Source organism: Ochotona curzoniae, unplaced genomic scaffold, assembly GCF_017591425.1.
Source record: "Ochotona curzoniae isolate NIBS_2020 unplaced genomic scaffold, NIBS_Ocur_1.0 contig_908, whole genome shotgun sequence".
NCBI lineage: Eukaryota > Metazoa > Chordata > Mammalia > Lagomorpha > Ochotonidae > Ochotona > Ochotona curzoniae.
The window spans coordinates 6,273,028-6,288,699 of record NW_024466607.1 but is presented as its reverse complement, the minus strand read 5'-3'; the positions used below and the strand labels follow the sequence as shown (position 1 = coordinate 6,288,699).

The following is a 15,672-nucleotide window of genomic DNA, read 5'->3' as shown; positions in this document are numbered from 1 at the left end:
TGCCTACCTTTCTGGGCTTCCTCAAAACGATCGTTCTCTGCCAGCCAACGAGCATAAGGCACATAGATGTCATCCTTAAACTCAGGGTGTTTCTCGCTCAAAGCAAAGGCCTGGAGGGAAAGGAGAACACATCCTTAATGAAGCAGTCCTGTGCCCCTGCAAACACAGCTCTTGGTTGGATCCATTAGGGATGTCCCATTTTGCCAGCCTGACAACCCCAAGGAGGAGAGTGCCTGCCCCCACTACCACCCCCAGAAACACAAAAACAAATCAGCTCTTTGAAAACAAAAGGCAATTAACAGCAATATGCAAGCGACTGGATTCAATAACAACACAGTCTGTTTCTGGACCACAGAAGCGGCACAGAATCGGAAACATTTTATTTTGAGGGTTTGCGTAGGCTCCTGGAGCGTGGCAAACAGATTTCTTTTAATTGCAAGCGACACCTAAGGAAACAGAACTGACATTCTCATCATCACTGCTTATCAGCTGTCAAAGATGACTGTGGGCTTGGGATTCTCCAGGATCAAGTGGAAACTTCACTGACGCTCCAGACCACCTGGCAGGCCAGGGCACAGGAAGCAAGCCAGGGTATAAAGTCCATCTGATGCCTGGTCATGCTGTGATGCTCCTCTTTGTGCCACTTGAGAAAGCTCCTGGTACATTTGTCTCGAGGTGCCATTACAGCCTCTGTCCCTGGCTTCACCTTTCCTCTTCAGCGGCCCCCACCATTCAAAGGGTAGACAACAGCCAGACAGCTTATCCCCAGCAAAGGCCTTGTTATCACTGTGTGTGAGAGACCACCCTGCATGGCTGGGAGGCGGGGAGGACCAGGGACAGCTTTCCCTTCAGGACATAACAGCCCGCAAGCTGGAGGATGAGAGCCAAGCTGGGGAGCAGGCAGCATCGGTGCCTCACAGCAGCCTGGCTAACACTTCTCACCCGCCCCTTCCGCCAGAGGAATGAAGGCAAGGAAGGAGGGGGAGATGCCTGAGTCTGAAAAACACGGATGGCATCGAATGGTTTTAAATGTCACACAGGTGTGTTTCCACATCAGAGATAGTCTGAGCCCACGGTGTCAGTCAGTGCAGCTCAGATCAACGGCAGGCACTGGGGTCCCTGTGGTGACACAGCCCAGTGCCTATCCCAGGGCCAGCAGAGAGTAGGCAGCCAAGGAAGATTTTTGGAATGAATGAACAAACAGAAAAAAACTACAGTGAGAAGGTTCTCCAAAACACTGGCTCCGAGCACTCCAGGCTGAAGTTTCCGGCCACCAGTCCAACGTTCACTTCACCACAGGAAGCCTCCCATCCAAGCCCTGAGCAGACCCTGTGCGCACTGGCCCAGGGCTCAGGCTGCTGCCCTTACCTCGTCCCAGCACTGGGTCTCCACATGCAGCTGCACCAGAGACTTCAAGTCACCCATCTTCAGGTAGGTCTCAGCAGCATAGCCAGGGTTATCCAGCTTCTTGAAGTAGTGAGCACACATGAGCAGGGGCTCACGCTCAGCCTTGTCTAGCTTCCGCGCGATGTCAATCAACCTGGAGGGCGAGAGGGTGGGGAGCAGAGGGTCCCTGTGAAGGGGTCTGATAGAAAGTAGCAGCAAGGGGCTGCAGACATCTTCAAGGGTAGGCTCTGTGCTTGCTGGTTCGGCTATCCCCAACGCTAACACAGGGCCCTGGCTCTGGGCTGCGCTCAGTAAATGAGTGAACAGCGACTCTGGAAACACTGTCAGGGACCAGACAATGTCTGTTACCTCATATGCCTTTTACAGAAGTTACTAATCTACGCAGCAGGATCTGGGAAGAGAAAAGCAGTATTACCAGGACCAAGAGGGCACTGTGAGCTTTCCTGTGTGTGTCCTTGATAAATCTGTCTCTCTGACAGATGGGTGCTGCTGCTCTCATTTTACAGATGTGAAGACTAGAGCCTGGGGTGGCAGGTAATGCCTGCACAGCCAGGAAGTGGTAGAATGCTCTGCCTACCACCAACTCAGGAACTCTCACAGGAAAGGAGATGCTGAGATGTGAGAATTCCCCAGGGCCGAGCTCTAGGGGAGACCGTGTGTCCTGCTCTGAGCCCTGACCGTGCCCTTTCCTTGCCAGCGGGCTGACCACTATGTGGGGCCATGGGACTAACTGGCTGGCTCACCCCCTCTTCTTAGTACTGACCAGCCCTTCCACTGCTCACATGGACACACCCCTTCCCTTGGGTCAGGCAGGGTTTTGGAGTCAGACCAGCTCCCTTGGGTCATGGCTTTCAATCCCAGCCTGCTCTGTGAGAAGGGAAGGGAAGCAGCTGCAATAGACCCCATCTCAGACACAGGCAAGCTGGGAGAGCCTGTCAGTCTGCACTCAGAATAATAATAGCACCTAAAAATAACGCTGCTCGGCAGGGGAAGGACACACTTTTAGGGAGAGGTGGCACAGGCAGCCCGTTGGAGCCCTCTGGCTTTGAATCACATGGCCCTGGAGGGCACCCCCCCTAAAAGAGGGACACAGCGTGCTTCTTGAACTAGCTGTGTCCATAGGGTAACCTGAAATGGCCCCTGCAATTGAAATGTGACAACTGAAACACCAGAGGGAGGACGCGCCCACATCTGCCCGGATCTCCTCTGCCACTCCTTTCCCAAAAAGAAAAATTGGGGGCAAAATCTTTTCCTCCATTTTCAAAAAACTTCATTCTTGGATAAGAAGATGCAACAGCAGGTTCCTCACCAAGGCCTCTGACAGGCCCAGAAATCGATGACACAATGGGGTTTGACAGAACAACTCTCCTGAGCCACCCGTCTCCACCCCTCAGGGCCTGGCTGTGTCGCTGCTATCTTATGGACCATGATTTTTCTTCCAGGACAACCAACAGCCTTCAGGGCTTAGACAGAGTCTATCTCCTCCCTGTCCTTCCTGGCCAGCTTTGGCAGTACATGGGCACAGACCTGAGTGGCCAAGAAACCCACACTCCCTGATGTGGGTGGACAAAGTCTTCCCCCTGGAGCTCACCGAGCCCATTGGTGCATCCCAGCTAGAATTCTCTACTGCGCAAGTGGCATCCTGGACTTTCGGGCCCGGCACCTGTGAGGACCCCTCAGTTCCAGCTCCTCTGTGTCTCTCACAGCCTCAGGCACCACACTCTGGTCCAGTCTGCTGCACTGGCTGACCATCTCCTCTTTCCTCTACCTCTCCCTGAAAATGGAGACTTGCTACCTGTCTAAAACGAAGTACCTCCATTTGGCACCTGGTGTGGGTGACCCTGCCCTCAGCCAGTCATCCTTCCCACAGCCAGTCCCTTCCCTATTCTCATCAGACCCTCTAACTGTCGGGCTGTTCTTCCTGCCCTGTCTACCTTTCAAAATCCTTCAAGGTCCCTTCATGCAAAAACATCCACAGGTCCTCCCAGAATTCTCCCTTCCTGTTGTTTAGAACTTTTCTCACCTTCTCTGGCTCCTGCCATCATATGTCTAATGGGCTCAGAAACCGCCCAGAACAGTCTGAAGCTCGGCCCCATGGCTTCCTCACTGCTCAGCTTCTTGCGATGTGCTTGCTGAGTCTCAGTTTCCTCAAGCTCAAGGGGCCTGCAAGGTGCTTGCAGGGCTTGGGCTGTAGTGAGTGCCCAGCACATGGCAGCTTTGATGTCTGGGCAACCTTAAGTGCCTGCTACCCAATTGCCCCCCAAAATTAAGAAGTTCCTCAAAAGCGGTGCCTGCCTGGTACAATCTCTGTGGCTCCGCAATAATGTAGTCACTGACACATTTGGTTTAGATATTTAGAGAAAAGCTATTTTCTCTCTGTCAGTCAAAACCAAGAGCTGACTTGACACGACATGCTGCCAGATGCTTCTGGGGGCAGGGGCTGAAACCTACATGTCAACCCAGCCGTGGTCGCCGCTCAGCTCAATGGCCTTGACGTGCTCCCCCGCAGAGATGTACATCTCCACAGCAGCTTTGGGCTCGTTGATATTTCTGGCCCAGTCAGCTTGCTTGGTGATTAGCATCTTTGTTTCTTTGGGGTCTCCAGATCCAAGGAAATCCTGAGGAAGCACAACAAACAAAAACACTCCGGATCAGAGTTTCCTGTGCCAGCATTACGTCAGGCTGCCGAAAGCTGGAGCAAGGAAGGGTTCCATGTGGCTGGGGCGGGCATTCAGGATGTAGCACAGGCCCAGTCCCAAGCGGCTGAGGTGGGGGCAGGCCCAGGTGTCCGAGGGAATGTGCACGGCTTCCCCACAGGTGCTCCTGGGGCTGCTGGGCCAGTGTCAAGGACAGTGGCCTTCGGTGTTTACTTCCTTTCCTAATAGACATTTGTTCAAGTAAACTACACTTGCCAGCCTTGGAGCACTGCATGTACGTACACACACACACACACACACACACACACACACACACACACAGCCACAGACAGTTCCTCTCCACTGTCTACAGAGTGACGGACAACTTGGCTGCCTAACTTCAAGTCAGGCCTGCAGTCGTCTTACACTACACACCTGGATACCTCAGTAGGACTAGCATGTGGTCCCTTCAGCTTAATAAAATGAGTTCTAGGTTCAGCTCCCTGTGTGCCCCCTTGGCTACCACCACATCTACTGTAAATGCCATTTGCATTTGTTTTCTGAGATGTTCTGTGGCCTCATCCTGGGGAATCACTCCAGTGCCTTTGTCCCGGTATGTGCTAGGACAAATAGTAAGAAAAACTCTTGGGTTAACGCCCTCTCAGCTGTTCTGCATCAGGTCTGCAGGCTTGGGGTGCTGATCCAAGGCGGGTCAGGAGGAAGAGATCTGGGGCAGAGGAAGGTATGCCAGGAGAAGGCCTACGATCCCACAGGATTCGGGGGGCAGGCTGCAGGTCCCAGGTCTCTCCTGCCACAGTGCAGGCATATTCCTTGCTCCCAGGCGTGGCCCTAGAATTTATGAGACATCACCTCAGAAAATGACATTTCTTCAGGAGAGTTACACAAACTATATACACAGGCATCACCACGGCCAAGACAGTACCAGTGCTCTTGGCATTTTTAAAGGTGGGCTTGCCAAAAGGGGAACTATGACTGCAGGACCATGGACCACATGGGCAGCTTATCCCCCAGCCAGGGAAGCGCAGTTGGCGTGTATACAGAACTCCTCAGCAACCAGCTCACTGCCTCCACCCGCCATTTGTCTTCAGGGTAATTGTGGAACCTCAGAAATTACCCCGTTTTAAGAAGGAGAAGAAAGGGTCTAGTTTACCCTGGGGCCCCTCTTGGATGGCGTCCGGTTCCCTGTGGAATTCAGAGGAGAAAGACCTGGAAAGCAGCGCTGACTGTGCCTACTTTGGGCCACAACAGACGTACCCTTTACTCTCGCAGCTACTACAATGTGCACTCTTTACGGCAACAGAGCTGCCACTCTGCCCTCTGACTGCTAAATGAGGTCAGCAGCTGGGGAAGCGGGCCCCAACAGAGAAGGGCAGTGCCCTTTACAGTCTTCAGTGGACTTGCAGTGACTGCAGTAAAGAAGGTCAGAGGCTGAGAGACAGCCATGAGTGTGCATCGTCGGCTTAGAGAGAGCAGCCAGGCCTACAGCTCACAGGCTTGGGGGAAGGGGCTCTCCGTGGCAGAGCCTCCCATGTAGCTCAGGGATTCGGCACGTAATTAAAGCTGAGTCTAAATGGTTCCTTCAAGGCTCAACAAAGTAAGTTTTGAAAAGCTTTTTGGTTCCATGAAGCTAATTTACAGGTTATCTGGAGGCCCCGGCCAAGACTTTGTCCTACAGTGGACAGAAAGAGGTTGTGCTGAGTGCTGAGTGACTCAGCAGTGGTCTCTGCTCGCTGATTCCCACCAGGACATGCTAGAGAGAGTGAAGACCATTATCATCCCCTTTGTCACCACATAAACATGTCACTTATCCGGAAGGCAAACAATTTATTTGTACGTGGGAATGTAATTTAAAAATTTTCTAAAAACCAGACTGAATCTTGGGAAGCAATTTTCGAGTAAACAAAAACATGCCATGGTAATAAGCACTGTGTCCCCCATCCAGCATAATGCATATGGACACATTTTCTCAATCCAGGAGAGGGAGGCTGAAATGGAACCGACCTACTTGGAACTGTGATCAGAAACTAAAACTGAAAACAAGCCCAGAGTATTTACAGAGGCGACCCCGGCAGGAGTGTGTCGGTGGGCGCGTTTCTGGGTGGTAGACTATGAGAGCGTGAAGTCCACCTGAGGTGTAACGAGGGGCCTCTGAGAAGGGACAAGAGTGTTGTGTGGCCATGCTGGGCCTCTCGAATTTTCTTCTTTCTGTAAGCTTGGCCTTTGTAAAGTGTCCCACGCACTGTTCTCTATCCTCCTTACAAGCAGGCTGAGCCGGAGGAGCAGATGGAGAGTGAGTCCAGGCAAGGGTCTGTGCCCAAGAGGGACTTGGATGCACACCAGACCTCTGACCCTGGGACCTTTCTGCTGCCCCAGGGTTGCTGACTCGAAGAGGCTCCAGGGCTTCCAGAAAGGACCATGACACCCGGAAGACAAGCAGCTCCAGCAGTCCCTGATGGCAGCATTCTACCTCCAGTGATTTGATCCTAGAGTTTCAGGTTTTGCCCCTGGTTAAAACGTCCTTTGCCTAGGAGACAGCTGCAGTGGTTCTGGTGTGTACAACATGTATGGAAATCTGGTGGGCACCTTGATGGGAGGATGAGTGTGGGGAAGGATGAGAAAGGCAAAGAGGAAAACCAGGGAACCTTAGGAGTGCAGGATCTAAAGAAAGCAGAGAAGGAATCGAGGAGAAAAGGCAGCTTGACCGGGGCCTAGTTGTGTGGCTAGGACTGGGGAACGGCCACTCCAGGGCCACATCCTCGGCTCCCCAGTGAAGGGAGCCAAACAGTCTTCAGCTGCAGAACCTAACAGATCGTAGAAGATCAAAGAACACCTCTCCAGGAACAGCAAAGGAAAAAAAAAAAACCTGGAGAATATTTTCCATCTTGAACTTGTGAGTTAGATAATTGCCATTAATAGTCACTAATTGGTTGTGGCTGATGACTCACTTAATAATATTCTGAGAACTTCTCCTGACATTACCGGGAAAGACAGGTTAACAAAGGCACCTCACACAGGAAGCGCCTTTCTACTCGCTACACACAGGGCCATTGCAGCCTTGTGCTGGGCTCGACTGCAAATGTCTTGGAGCCAGCATTGTGTGTAACAGGCTAAGCTACTATCTGCAATGCTTGCATCCCATATGGATGCTTTAAGTCCCAGCTGTTCCACTTCCAGTCCAGCTCCCTGCTAATGTACCTGGAAAAGTGGCAGAGGATGGGCCAAGAGCTTGGGCCCCTACACCCATGTAGGAGACCAAGAGGAAGCTCCTGGTTCCCGCTTTTGGGCTGCTTCTCCCTGATCACTGAAGCCATAGGGGAGTGAACCAACAAATGAAAGATCTTTCTCTCTCTGTTTCTCCCTCCTTCTCTCTCACTCTCTTTTTTACTCTTTTGGGAAAGTCAGAAGGAAAGACAGAGAGAAAGATTTTCCATCCACTGGTTCACTCTCCAAGTGGCTGCAATGGCTAGAACTGAGCTGAGCTAAAAACAGAAGCCAGGAGCTTCTTCTGGGTCTCCCATGTGGGTGCAGGGTTTCAAGGCTTTGGGACATCCTCCCTTCTTTCCCAGGTCACAGGTAGGGAGCTGGATGGGAAGTGGAGCAACCAAGACACAAACCGATGGGATCCCAGTGCATGCAAGCTGAGGATTTAGACACCAAGCTACCACACTGGGCTCTTAAATTCTTTCAAAAATAAATCAATTTTTGAGGGGAAAAAAAAAAAACCTGCAAATGACTGCTGTAGGGTCCTTTTTGAGAGCTGCTCAGAGCCTGGGCCAGGTAGCTCTTCTATATGAATCTTTAAATCCACACCTGCTGGAGTTTAACCTTAAAGGGAAACCCCAAACATGAAAGAAACCTCAACCCTGGGGAAGCACTCAGTAGCTACCAGAACAGAGGCTCACAGAGCAAAGGCCCCCAGGAACCTAGGCTGCGGGGAGCCACATGGTTCCGCACAGCTGGCAGGAGCAGCACATCTGACAGAGGTCTGAGAGTTCACAGGAGGCAGCCCTGAAGGCCTGTCCTTAACACTTCAACAAGGGGACTGTGTGGGACAGACACACATCACTCAGTTCTGTCACTCAAGAAGGTTTGAGCTGTCACACCCTGTCCCTTTGATGTAAACTTGGAAGGTAAGCTTCAGACCCCTTTCAACCAGTGACCGTCAGGGGCTCCTTTGTTTATCCATTTGCCCACATCCTCTCTGAGACCACCGCTATTTTCCCATCTGCACTACCTCTTGGGGCAAACAACTTGGACACTATAGGTCAGAGCCCTGGGGGCCCAGGTGGTAGCCCAGGACCAGGAGGGGTGGGTTACCTTGGCATACTCAAACATGCGCAGGTCGGTGTACATGTCAAGGGCGAGGTTCTCATGCCCACTCCTCTTGTACAGTTTGGCGGCCTCGTGGAACTTCCCTTGGTAGGAAAACACATCTGCCAGAAACAGGTCATTGTTGGTCTCTCCCCGCTTCTTCCTCTCCTGGAAAAATCAGAAGCACAGGAAACGGCCTCTGCAGCCACAGGCAGGAAGCGGCCTCTACAAAGGTTAGAAGTTGCTATTCCCAGTTAAGCCCCTGGGTGTTCCTACTGGAACCTATGCTTGGCTCTCAAGTTGTTGTGTCTCACCTACATTTCCGGTGGGAATGCCTGACAATAAAAGCAGATTTTTTTTTTCCATACAACTGAAGATCAAAAAAAGATGCAAGCTTTTTGTTTGATGGAAATTCCTCAGGCTTAGTTTCCTGTATACTCTCCAGGACAACAACTGGACAGTTTGAACCCACTGGCAGTCCCTAAGCTCCCAAGCTCTCCCAAATCCCAGCCCTGTCTCTCCTTCTATCTGCAAATCTAGAGGGGGGAAAAAAAAAAGCCTTACTATGTTCCTGCTGCTATACAGAAGGAGAGGAATACCTCACACTGAACACATGCTGGGTACAAGGTATGCAACTTTGTGCACATGTGGATTCTTTGTCTTTCACAGAGTATCTTCAACCACCACAGCAAGCTGGGATTCAAGAAGTGGAACAGGTCAAAGTTGGATGAAGCCAGCATTTGGTCTTGGTTCACTCAGTTCTGTCAGACTCCTGATGCCCTTGTACCCTATCGTACCCCCTTTTGTACTACCTATCCCAACAGCCCCTTCAGGGGCCCACAAGGGTGCTCAGGACTGCCCTGGTGTGCACATGTGCACACACTTTACGGTGATGGGCTCACGGGAGGGACCACACAGTCCTGCTTCTTGGGCTAGGGAACATTCACTACTCTATGGTTAAACTATTTCTAAACACTCAATCACACCCAATCCCTCATCTCCAGCAGTTGTCTTTTGCTTGTTTTCTTACAAGTGAATCACAGTAGAGGAAGATGAGACATTGAATCAAACTCCTAGACAAGCTGGTGAAAGTTTTAACAGCTGGAGGCAATGCGACTTCCCAATGACAGAAATTAAAAAACAAAAAAAAGGGCCCGGCACGATGGCGCAGTGGTTAAGGTCCTCACCTTGCATGCCCGGGATCCCATATGGGCCCTGGTTCTAATCCCGGCGGCCCCTCTTCCCATCCAGCTCCCTGCCTGTGGCCCGGGAAAGCAGTCGAGGACGGCCCAAGGCTTTGGGACCCTGCACCTGCGTGGGAGACCCAGAAGAGGCTCCTGGCTTCGGATCGGCATAGCATCAGCCGTTGCGCTCACTTGGGGAGTGAATCATCGGACGGAAGATCTTCCTCTCTGTCTCTTCTCTATGTATATCCGCCTTTCCAATAAAAATAAAATAAATCTTAAAAAGAACCCTACACATAATTCTGGCAAATCCGTCCAATAAAATAACTCCTAATAATTGGAAATGAATCAAAATCTTGCACTGAGATTAAAAGAAAAACAGGAGCCAGTGTTGTGATGTGGCAGATAAAGCTAAGACACGTGATGCTGGCATCCCATACAGATGCTAGTTCTGATTCAGCCCCCTGCTAATGTGCTGGGAAGACAGAAAAGGGTGACCCAAGGGCTTGGCTTCTGTACCCACATGACCTGGAAGAAGTTTCTGCTTCCTAGCTTTGGACTGGTCTAGCTCCAACTGTTGCAGCCATTGGGGGTGTAAACCAATGGATGGAAGATCTCTCTTTTTTCCTAACTGCCATTCAAGTGAATAAATATATATTTTTAAATATTTATTTATTTTTATTGGAAAGTGAGATTTACAGAGAGGAGATACAGAGAGAAAGATCTTCCATCCACTGGTTCACTCCCCAAGTGGCCACAATGGCTGGAGCAGAGCTGATCCAAAGCCAGGAGCCAGGAACTTCTTCCAGGTCTCCCACATGGGTACAGGGTTCTGAGGCTTTGGGCAGTCCTCTACTGCTTTCCCAGGCCACAAGTATGGAGCTGGATGGGAAGTGAAGCAGCCAGGACACAAACCGGCACCATATGGGATCCTTGTGGATCCAACGTGAGAATTCAGCCATTAGGCTATTATGCAGGACCTGAATAAATAAAGTTTTTAAAATAGGTTTTATCAGGAACGGAATTTAGGCCCTATCTTTTTAGGGGTCCCCAAAAATCACCATATCAATTAAAATGATCTGTGTATACTCAGTAGCTACATACCAGAATGGGTAGAGTCCTTGATTCTTGCTGGCAGTACAGCAACATGCACCTGGGCAATGGGTTCCAACTAAGAAACCTTGCTTTCTGGGACGAGGCTGAACAGCAAGCAATGATAGTTTTGGAGCAAACTGGATCCTATCTGTCAGGAGAGAATCCTCCAAGTTCACCTAAAAGTCCCAACTCACAGCCACATAGAAGAGGCAGGCACTGTAAATTCAGCTGGTCCTGACACATGATAAAGCCAGCTGGTTTTGCACAGAGGAAAAAATGATGTTCATGGCTTCAGGTGAGCACTCCCTTGACCCTGGCCAGAGGGTTCACAGGCAGGAATGGACTTCACAGGCCTTTAACAGGCAGGTAGACAAACAGAAGACAGAGCCACTCCTTCACATGCACAGGGGGCTGCAGTGTGTGGAGAAAGGGCGCACAGCCCAGACTAAAGCAGCATGCACTTACTCGGGTGCAGACAGGAGTCGGCTGTGTACCCTTGGGAATGTGACACAGCCTTTCTGAGCCTGCTTCCTCTATGGAAGAGGGCTAGCAGCAGTGCCTGCACTGTGGAGATGCTGGGAAGGCAAGAACTGTGCACACCCCATGCATGGGGTGCCCAGCAGCTCCACAGTCAGGCTTCACTGGGGACTCCTACAGGCCTCTATGCTCAGCTCTCTATCCACTGGGCTCAGCACAAGGCGCAGCCCAGATGGGTGTTTCTTATTCAAGCTGGATTAGAGGGACAAGACATTTGCCTATTTCCTCACGGCTTCCATTCGGAAAGTCAATGTATCTCACATTCCTTTAGGCTCACAATAAATCTGTTCAGGAGAAAAAAAAAAAAAAAACATGCACGCCTTTTTACAGACAGCTAGACAGCACTGTGATGCACAGAACTTAAGAACAGCAGGGCCCGGCACCCAGATTGTTGAGCCCACCCCAGGCCTGTCTGCGCTGGGCTGACAAGCTCTGTGCTCCTGCCAGAACGACAGGGCGGGAGGTGTTCCAGGGCAGGGCTCAGCTCAGCCCCAGGCCCATTTCTAGGGGTGAAGCAAACCAGTGTACTGGGGAAGCCCTCTACGCGGGCAGATGGCTGCAGCCTGGGAGCACAGGAGCTACTTACTGATAAACTATTTAAACCCCTGCTGCGATCCTGCCAGGTAGGTCTGATCCCATTTCACAGGCAAGAAACCAAAACTCCGAGAAATTCAAACCCATCTGCCTCGGTGGACTACTAAGCAGCAGCCCACACTTCCCACTCCAGGGCTCCGTCTGCCCTCCAGGGCCGCTCTGCCCCCTGCCTGGGCAAGGCTGCCACCCAGGATTTGTTCATGGGTCCTCAGGGCTCTTGCCTGCTAGGGGAGCTGACACAGAGACCGTGCTTGCTTGAGAAGGAAGAATGCTTCTTCTGTTACCTCAATGCTGTTGATGAGCTCTAAGTACCGCAGGTCTTGGACTCTGGTGAAGGCCTGTCAGGGAAGAAACAAAGAACAAAACCAGCTGCCTTCTCAGTTTCAAAAGTGGGCAAAGGCTAGGGGTAGGAAGCCACGCTCCCGACAGAGAGCCCACACGGTCAACAGGCAGACCCTAACTGATCCCTGTGTGCTCAGGAGGGCCACGGCCCCCACGAGGCATGGCTTCACCCCTAGGATTGGTCCACACAAACAACAGCGAAGAAGCCCTGGCTGCATCAGTCACTCGGGGATTCGGTAAAACAAAATCCTGATAGCACAGCCTGAGATGCGGCACCTCCTCGGGACATTGTCCCTCCGCCGAGGAACCGTGACACTGCAGTGGCAGCATCAGGGAGCAGTGGCACGAGATGCCAACTCGCAGGGGATGCACACACTTCCTGTGCATGGACAGGAGGCAGGAGATGCCTCCCGGCAGCGCCATCAACACGGCGAACCCAGAACAGTGGTGCCAGCACAGGGGAGAGGAGGAGGAGAAAGCTGAGAAGGAATCAAGTTGCTTTCTGAAAGGGGGAAGGTAGGGAATGAATCACTCCAAGTCGCTGGAAGGCAATTTTTTCGTAAATCCTTAAAGCGCAACCCCTGCCTTGGACCTGCAGTCAAGCCAGGCACTTAAACCCTACTAGAAGTTTCTGAGGAACAGGAAGACACTTCTTTCAGATTCTGCAAGAGGCTTGGAGGAACACAACCCACCATATCCAACGGATCTGCCTGTGGTTTTTGCGGTCAACATTTCTACCCAGCTGTGCTTCTTTAACGGTCCCATTTGAAATAGGCTGACACAGGCTTAGGAGGGCGGCAACTGCAGGAGTCCTTGGAACTTACAAGTAGAACACCCTTGGCCGCTTGAGGCCTCTACTTGGCTGCACGATATCCTCCCTCCTAAAACGATGTGGGAGAATGAGCAAGTCATCTGGTCGGATGTGGCTGCCTCACACACGACCACAGTATGAGTTCATCTTTCATCCCGTGGGGCCAAGGACCCTGTCAGGTACCCTGACCCAGAGGGGAACAGGACTTGACCCTGCCCCTTCCCCTAGTTTACAAACCTGTGTTCTATAAGGGGAGCCCAGCAGGTGCAGAGATCACTAAGTCTTTTTTAATCAGAAACTACACAGTGACAACTAGATGTTCTTGTGAACACAGATGCAATGTCCAAGCGTGGGAAGGCCAGGGAGCAAGATGACGGAAGGCCTCCCAGAGTAGGCACCCAGCAAGTGGTTATTCTTGAAGCAGTATTCATAGGAAGGGTAAGGAAGCAGGGGTCACCCAGGCAAAGAATGTGGAGCTAGGAGTGTCCATGCTCTACACTAGAGATAACCTTCTCCATCTGACTTGTCTTAGAGTCCCCAGGCGAGGGGAAATCCACAATGCCTCACACAGAGGTGGAGAGGAGTGGAAGAGTTGCCTGGTCTCATCTCAGTCCAGGCCCAGCTACAAGGCCTTTGAGCTGGAGGGTATGAAGACCCCCTCCCCACTCCACGCCTTGGAGCCTTAACCACACTCCTGTGGATGGGGCAAATTTGGGACGCCCTCTAAAAGGATCATTCTTTCTGGTTTTGCTGTGCTGGGATTCTAGGATGTGAGAAAGCTCTGTGTGAAATCTACTCCCCAGTTCCTTCAGCCCTGACACATTCTGCAGAGTCAGGGTGGCTGGTCACGGTGGTCAGAGTCACAAGGCCAGCTCATGAGCAATTTCAGCAATGAGACCTGTGGGAGCGGCCACAGCCTCCCAGCACAGGCCGAATCCCAGGTCAGGCAGCTCTCCTCTGCCATCTAGTGGGGACGCGGCCACCTTCCCCAAGTCTGTGCCTTGGAGCCAGAGCAAATTGCACAGGGTAAAAACAAAGGTTGCAGATGCAGGATTTAGATAACAGATCAAGTTCTCCTCACGGTCAAACTCTTGTGGCTTCTTGAAAGCATCATATTGGTCACAATAAATACACGTACAATTATTATTTATAGAAATAAATAAATAGGGGCAGGCAGTGAAGACACCCTATGGGACACCTGCAGCCCACACTGCGGGATGGATTTGAGTCTTGGCTCCGCTCCGGGTACCTGTTTCCTGCTAATGGGCATTCTGGAAGGCACTGGTGATGGCTCAAGTACTTAGGTCCCTGTCACCACATGGGAGACCTATATTGAGTTCCTGGCTCTTGGTTTCACCCTGGCCCAGGACCAGCTATTGTGAGCATTTGGAGGAAGGAGCCAGCAGACAGAAATTTCTTTCTGTCTGTCTTCTGTCTCTCTCATTCAAATAAGTAAGTAATTTTAACACTACATATGCAATATTCTAAAAAAAAAAAATCTTGTGGCTTTAATCATTTCTAATCTCAAGGGGTACTTTCAGGAAATGGGGTGGGCGTGGTGAGTAAATAAATAGGAGGCATTCCAGTTTCATTTCTGCCCTTTCTAACATTTGCTGAGTATCACAAAGGGGCGGGGTACTAAGATAAGATAGCTATTCAGTGTATGGAGGTGATAATCTAGAACAAAGATTTTTGTTTGTTTGTTTCATCCCAAGCTAAAATCAAGCAAACAAAACACATTCTAGGGATCCTTTGTTCCTCTTCATTTCTCCTGGCACCTTCAGGTGGGGCAGGAGATAAAAGCTCCCTCCAAGGAAAGGCCTCCTCCCTCCTCTGAATTCCCAGAGCCTCCTCCATTACTGCTCTGCCAACACTTAGGAAGTCTGAAGATCTAACGCCCGTCATTATTACAGACATTACTACAGAACGACAGCTTCCGCTGCTCTAACACAGCTAGCACTGGACAGCTAGTCCCGGCTCTGGAGTCTCCTGCAGCTGCTCAGGTAAGCCAATGTGGCAGTCAGTGTTGCCCCGCCCCCACTGCAGAGATGATGGGGACAGGGGCTGGGGGTCCCGGTGATTACAGGGCTCCCCCCACAGTGTTGCTGCTGCCCCTCATCCCCTCTGCAGGGCCAGTCTGCTCCCTTCTTACCCCTGTAACTCCTGACTTCACATGACACATGTTTTGTGGCAGCCAAAGGCCTGTTTCCTTACTTGACTGGGAAAACAACAGACAAAGGGGGCAATAGGAGAGAGGGTGCCGGAGCCGTTTTCTCTCCCACTTCATGCTCTAGACAGAAACCCAACTCAGAAATGTAACTGGGCTTTTTCTGATGTGCAGAAATGGGTCAAATGCTTTTAAGCCATCTCTCTAGCTTTACCAGACCAAGGCAGGATGATAGAGCAGATCATGTCACACATGGGGCATGCCACGATGTGGGAAGCGACCACACTGCTGTCAGAATCGGGGCTTGGCCATTCCATTCTCAGCAGGGGGCTAAGGAACACAGCAGGCACAATAAAAGGCTGTTTATACCTGAAACCTATTGAGTACCAATTATGGACCAAGCTTTTAGCTAGGTGGATCACACAAATAATAGTTATTGAGAGTGCCAGCTGCATCCATCAGGTGCTTTTCCTGGGTCAGACTTCGCAGTTGCTGTCCCATCAGACCCTTCTAACTCTGTGAGGGCGCAGCAAGCATCACGCTACCTCTATAGCGAAGTCACCTGAG

General features: G+C 51.2%; 1 protein-coding gene across 4 annotated transcripts in view; it reads right to left on the bottom strand.

Moving 5' to 3' along the window:
• IFT122 (intraflagellar transport 122) overlaps positions 1–15,672 on the bottom strand; it is a 68,066-nt gene that overhangs the window by 11,782 nt on the left and 40,612 nt on the right. For all 4 annotated transcript variants that reach the window (XM_040995233.1, XM_040995234.1, XM_040995236.1 and 1 more), the window contains 5 exons: positions 12,070–12,123; positions 8,382–8,543; positions 3,859–4,025; positions 1,369–1,540; positions 8–110 (listed from right to left, as the gene is read on the bottom strand). In XM_040995233.1, coding sequence (XP_040851167.1) covers positions 8–110; positions 1,369–1,540; positions 3,859–4,025; positions 8,382–8,543; positions 12,070–12,123 — 658 coding nt within the window. The remainder of the gene's footprint in view (positions 1–7; positions 111–1,368; positions 1,541–3,858; positions 4,026–8,381; positions 8,544–12,069; positions 12,124–15,672) is intronic.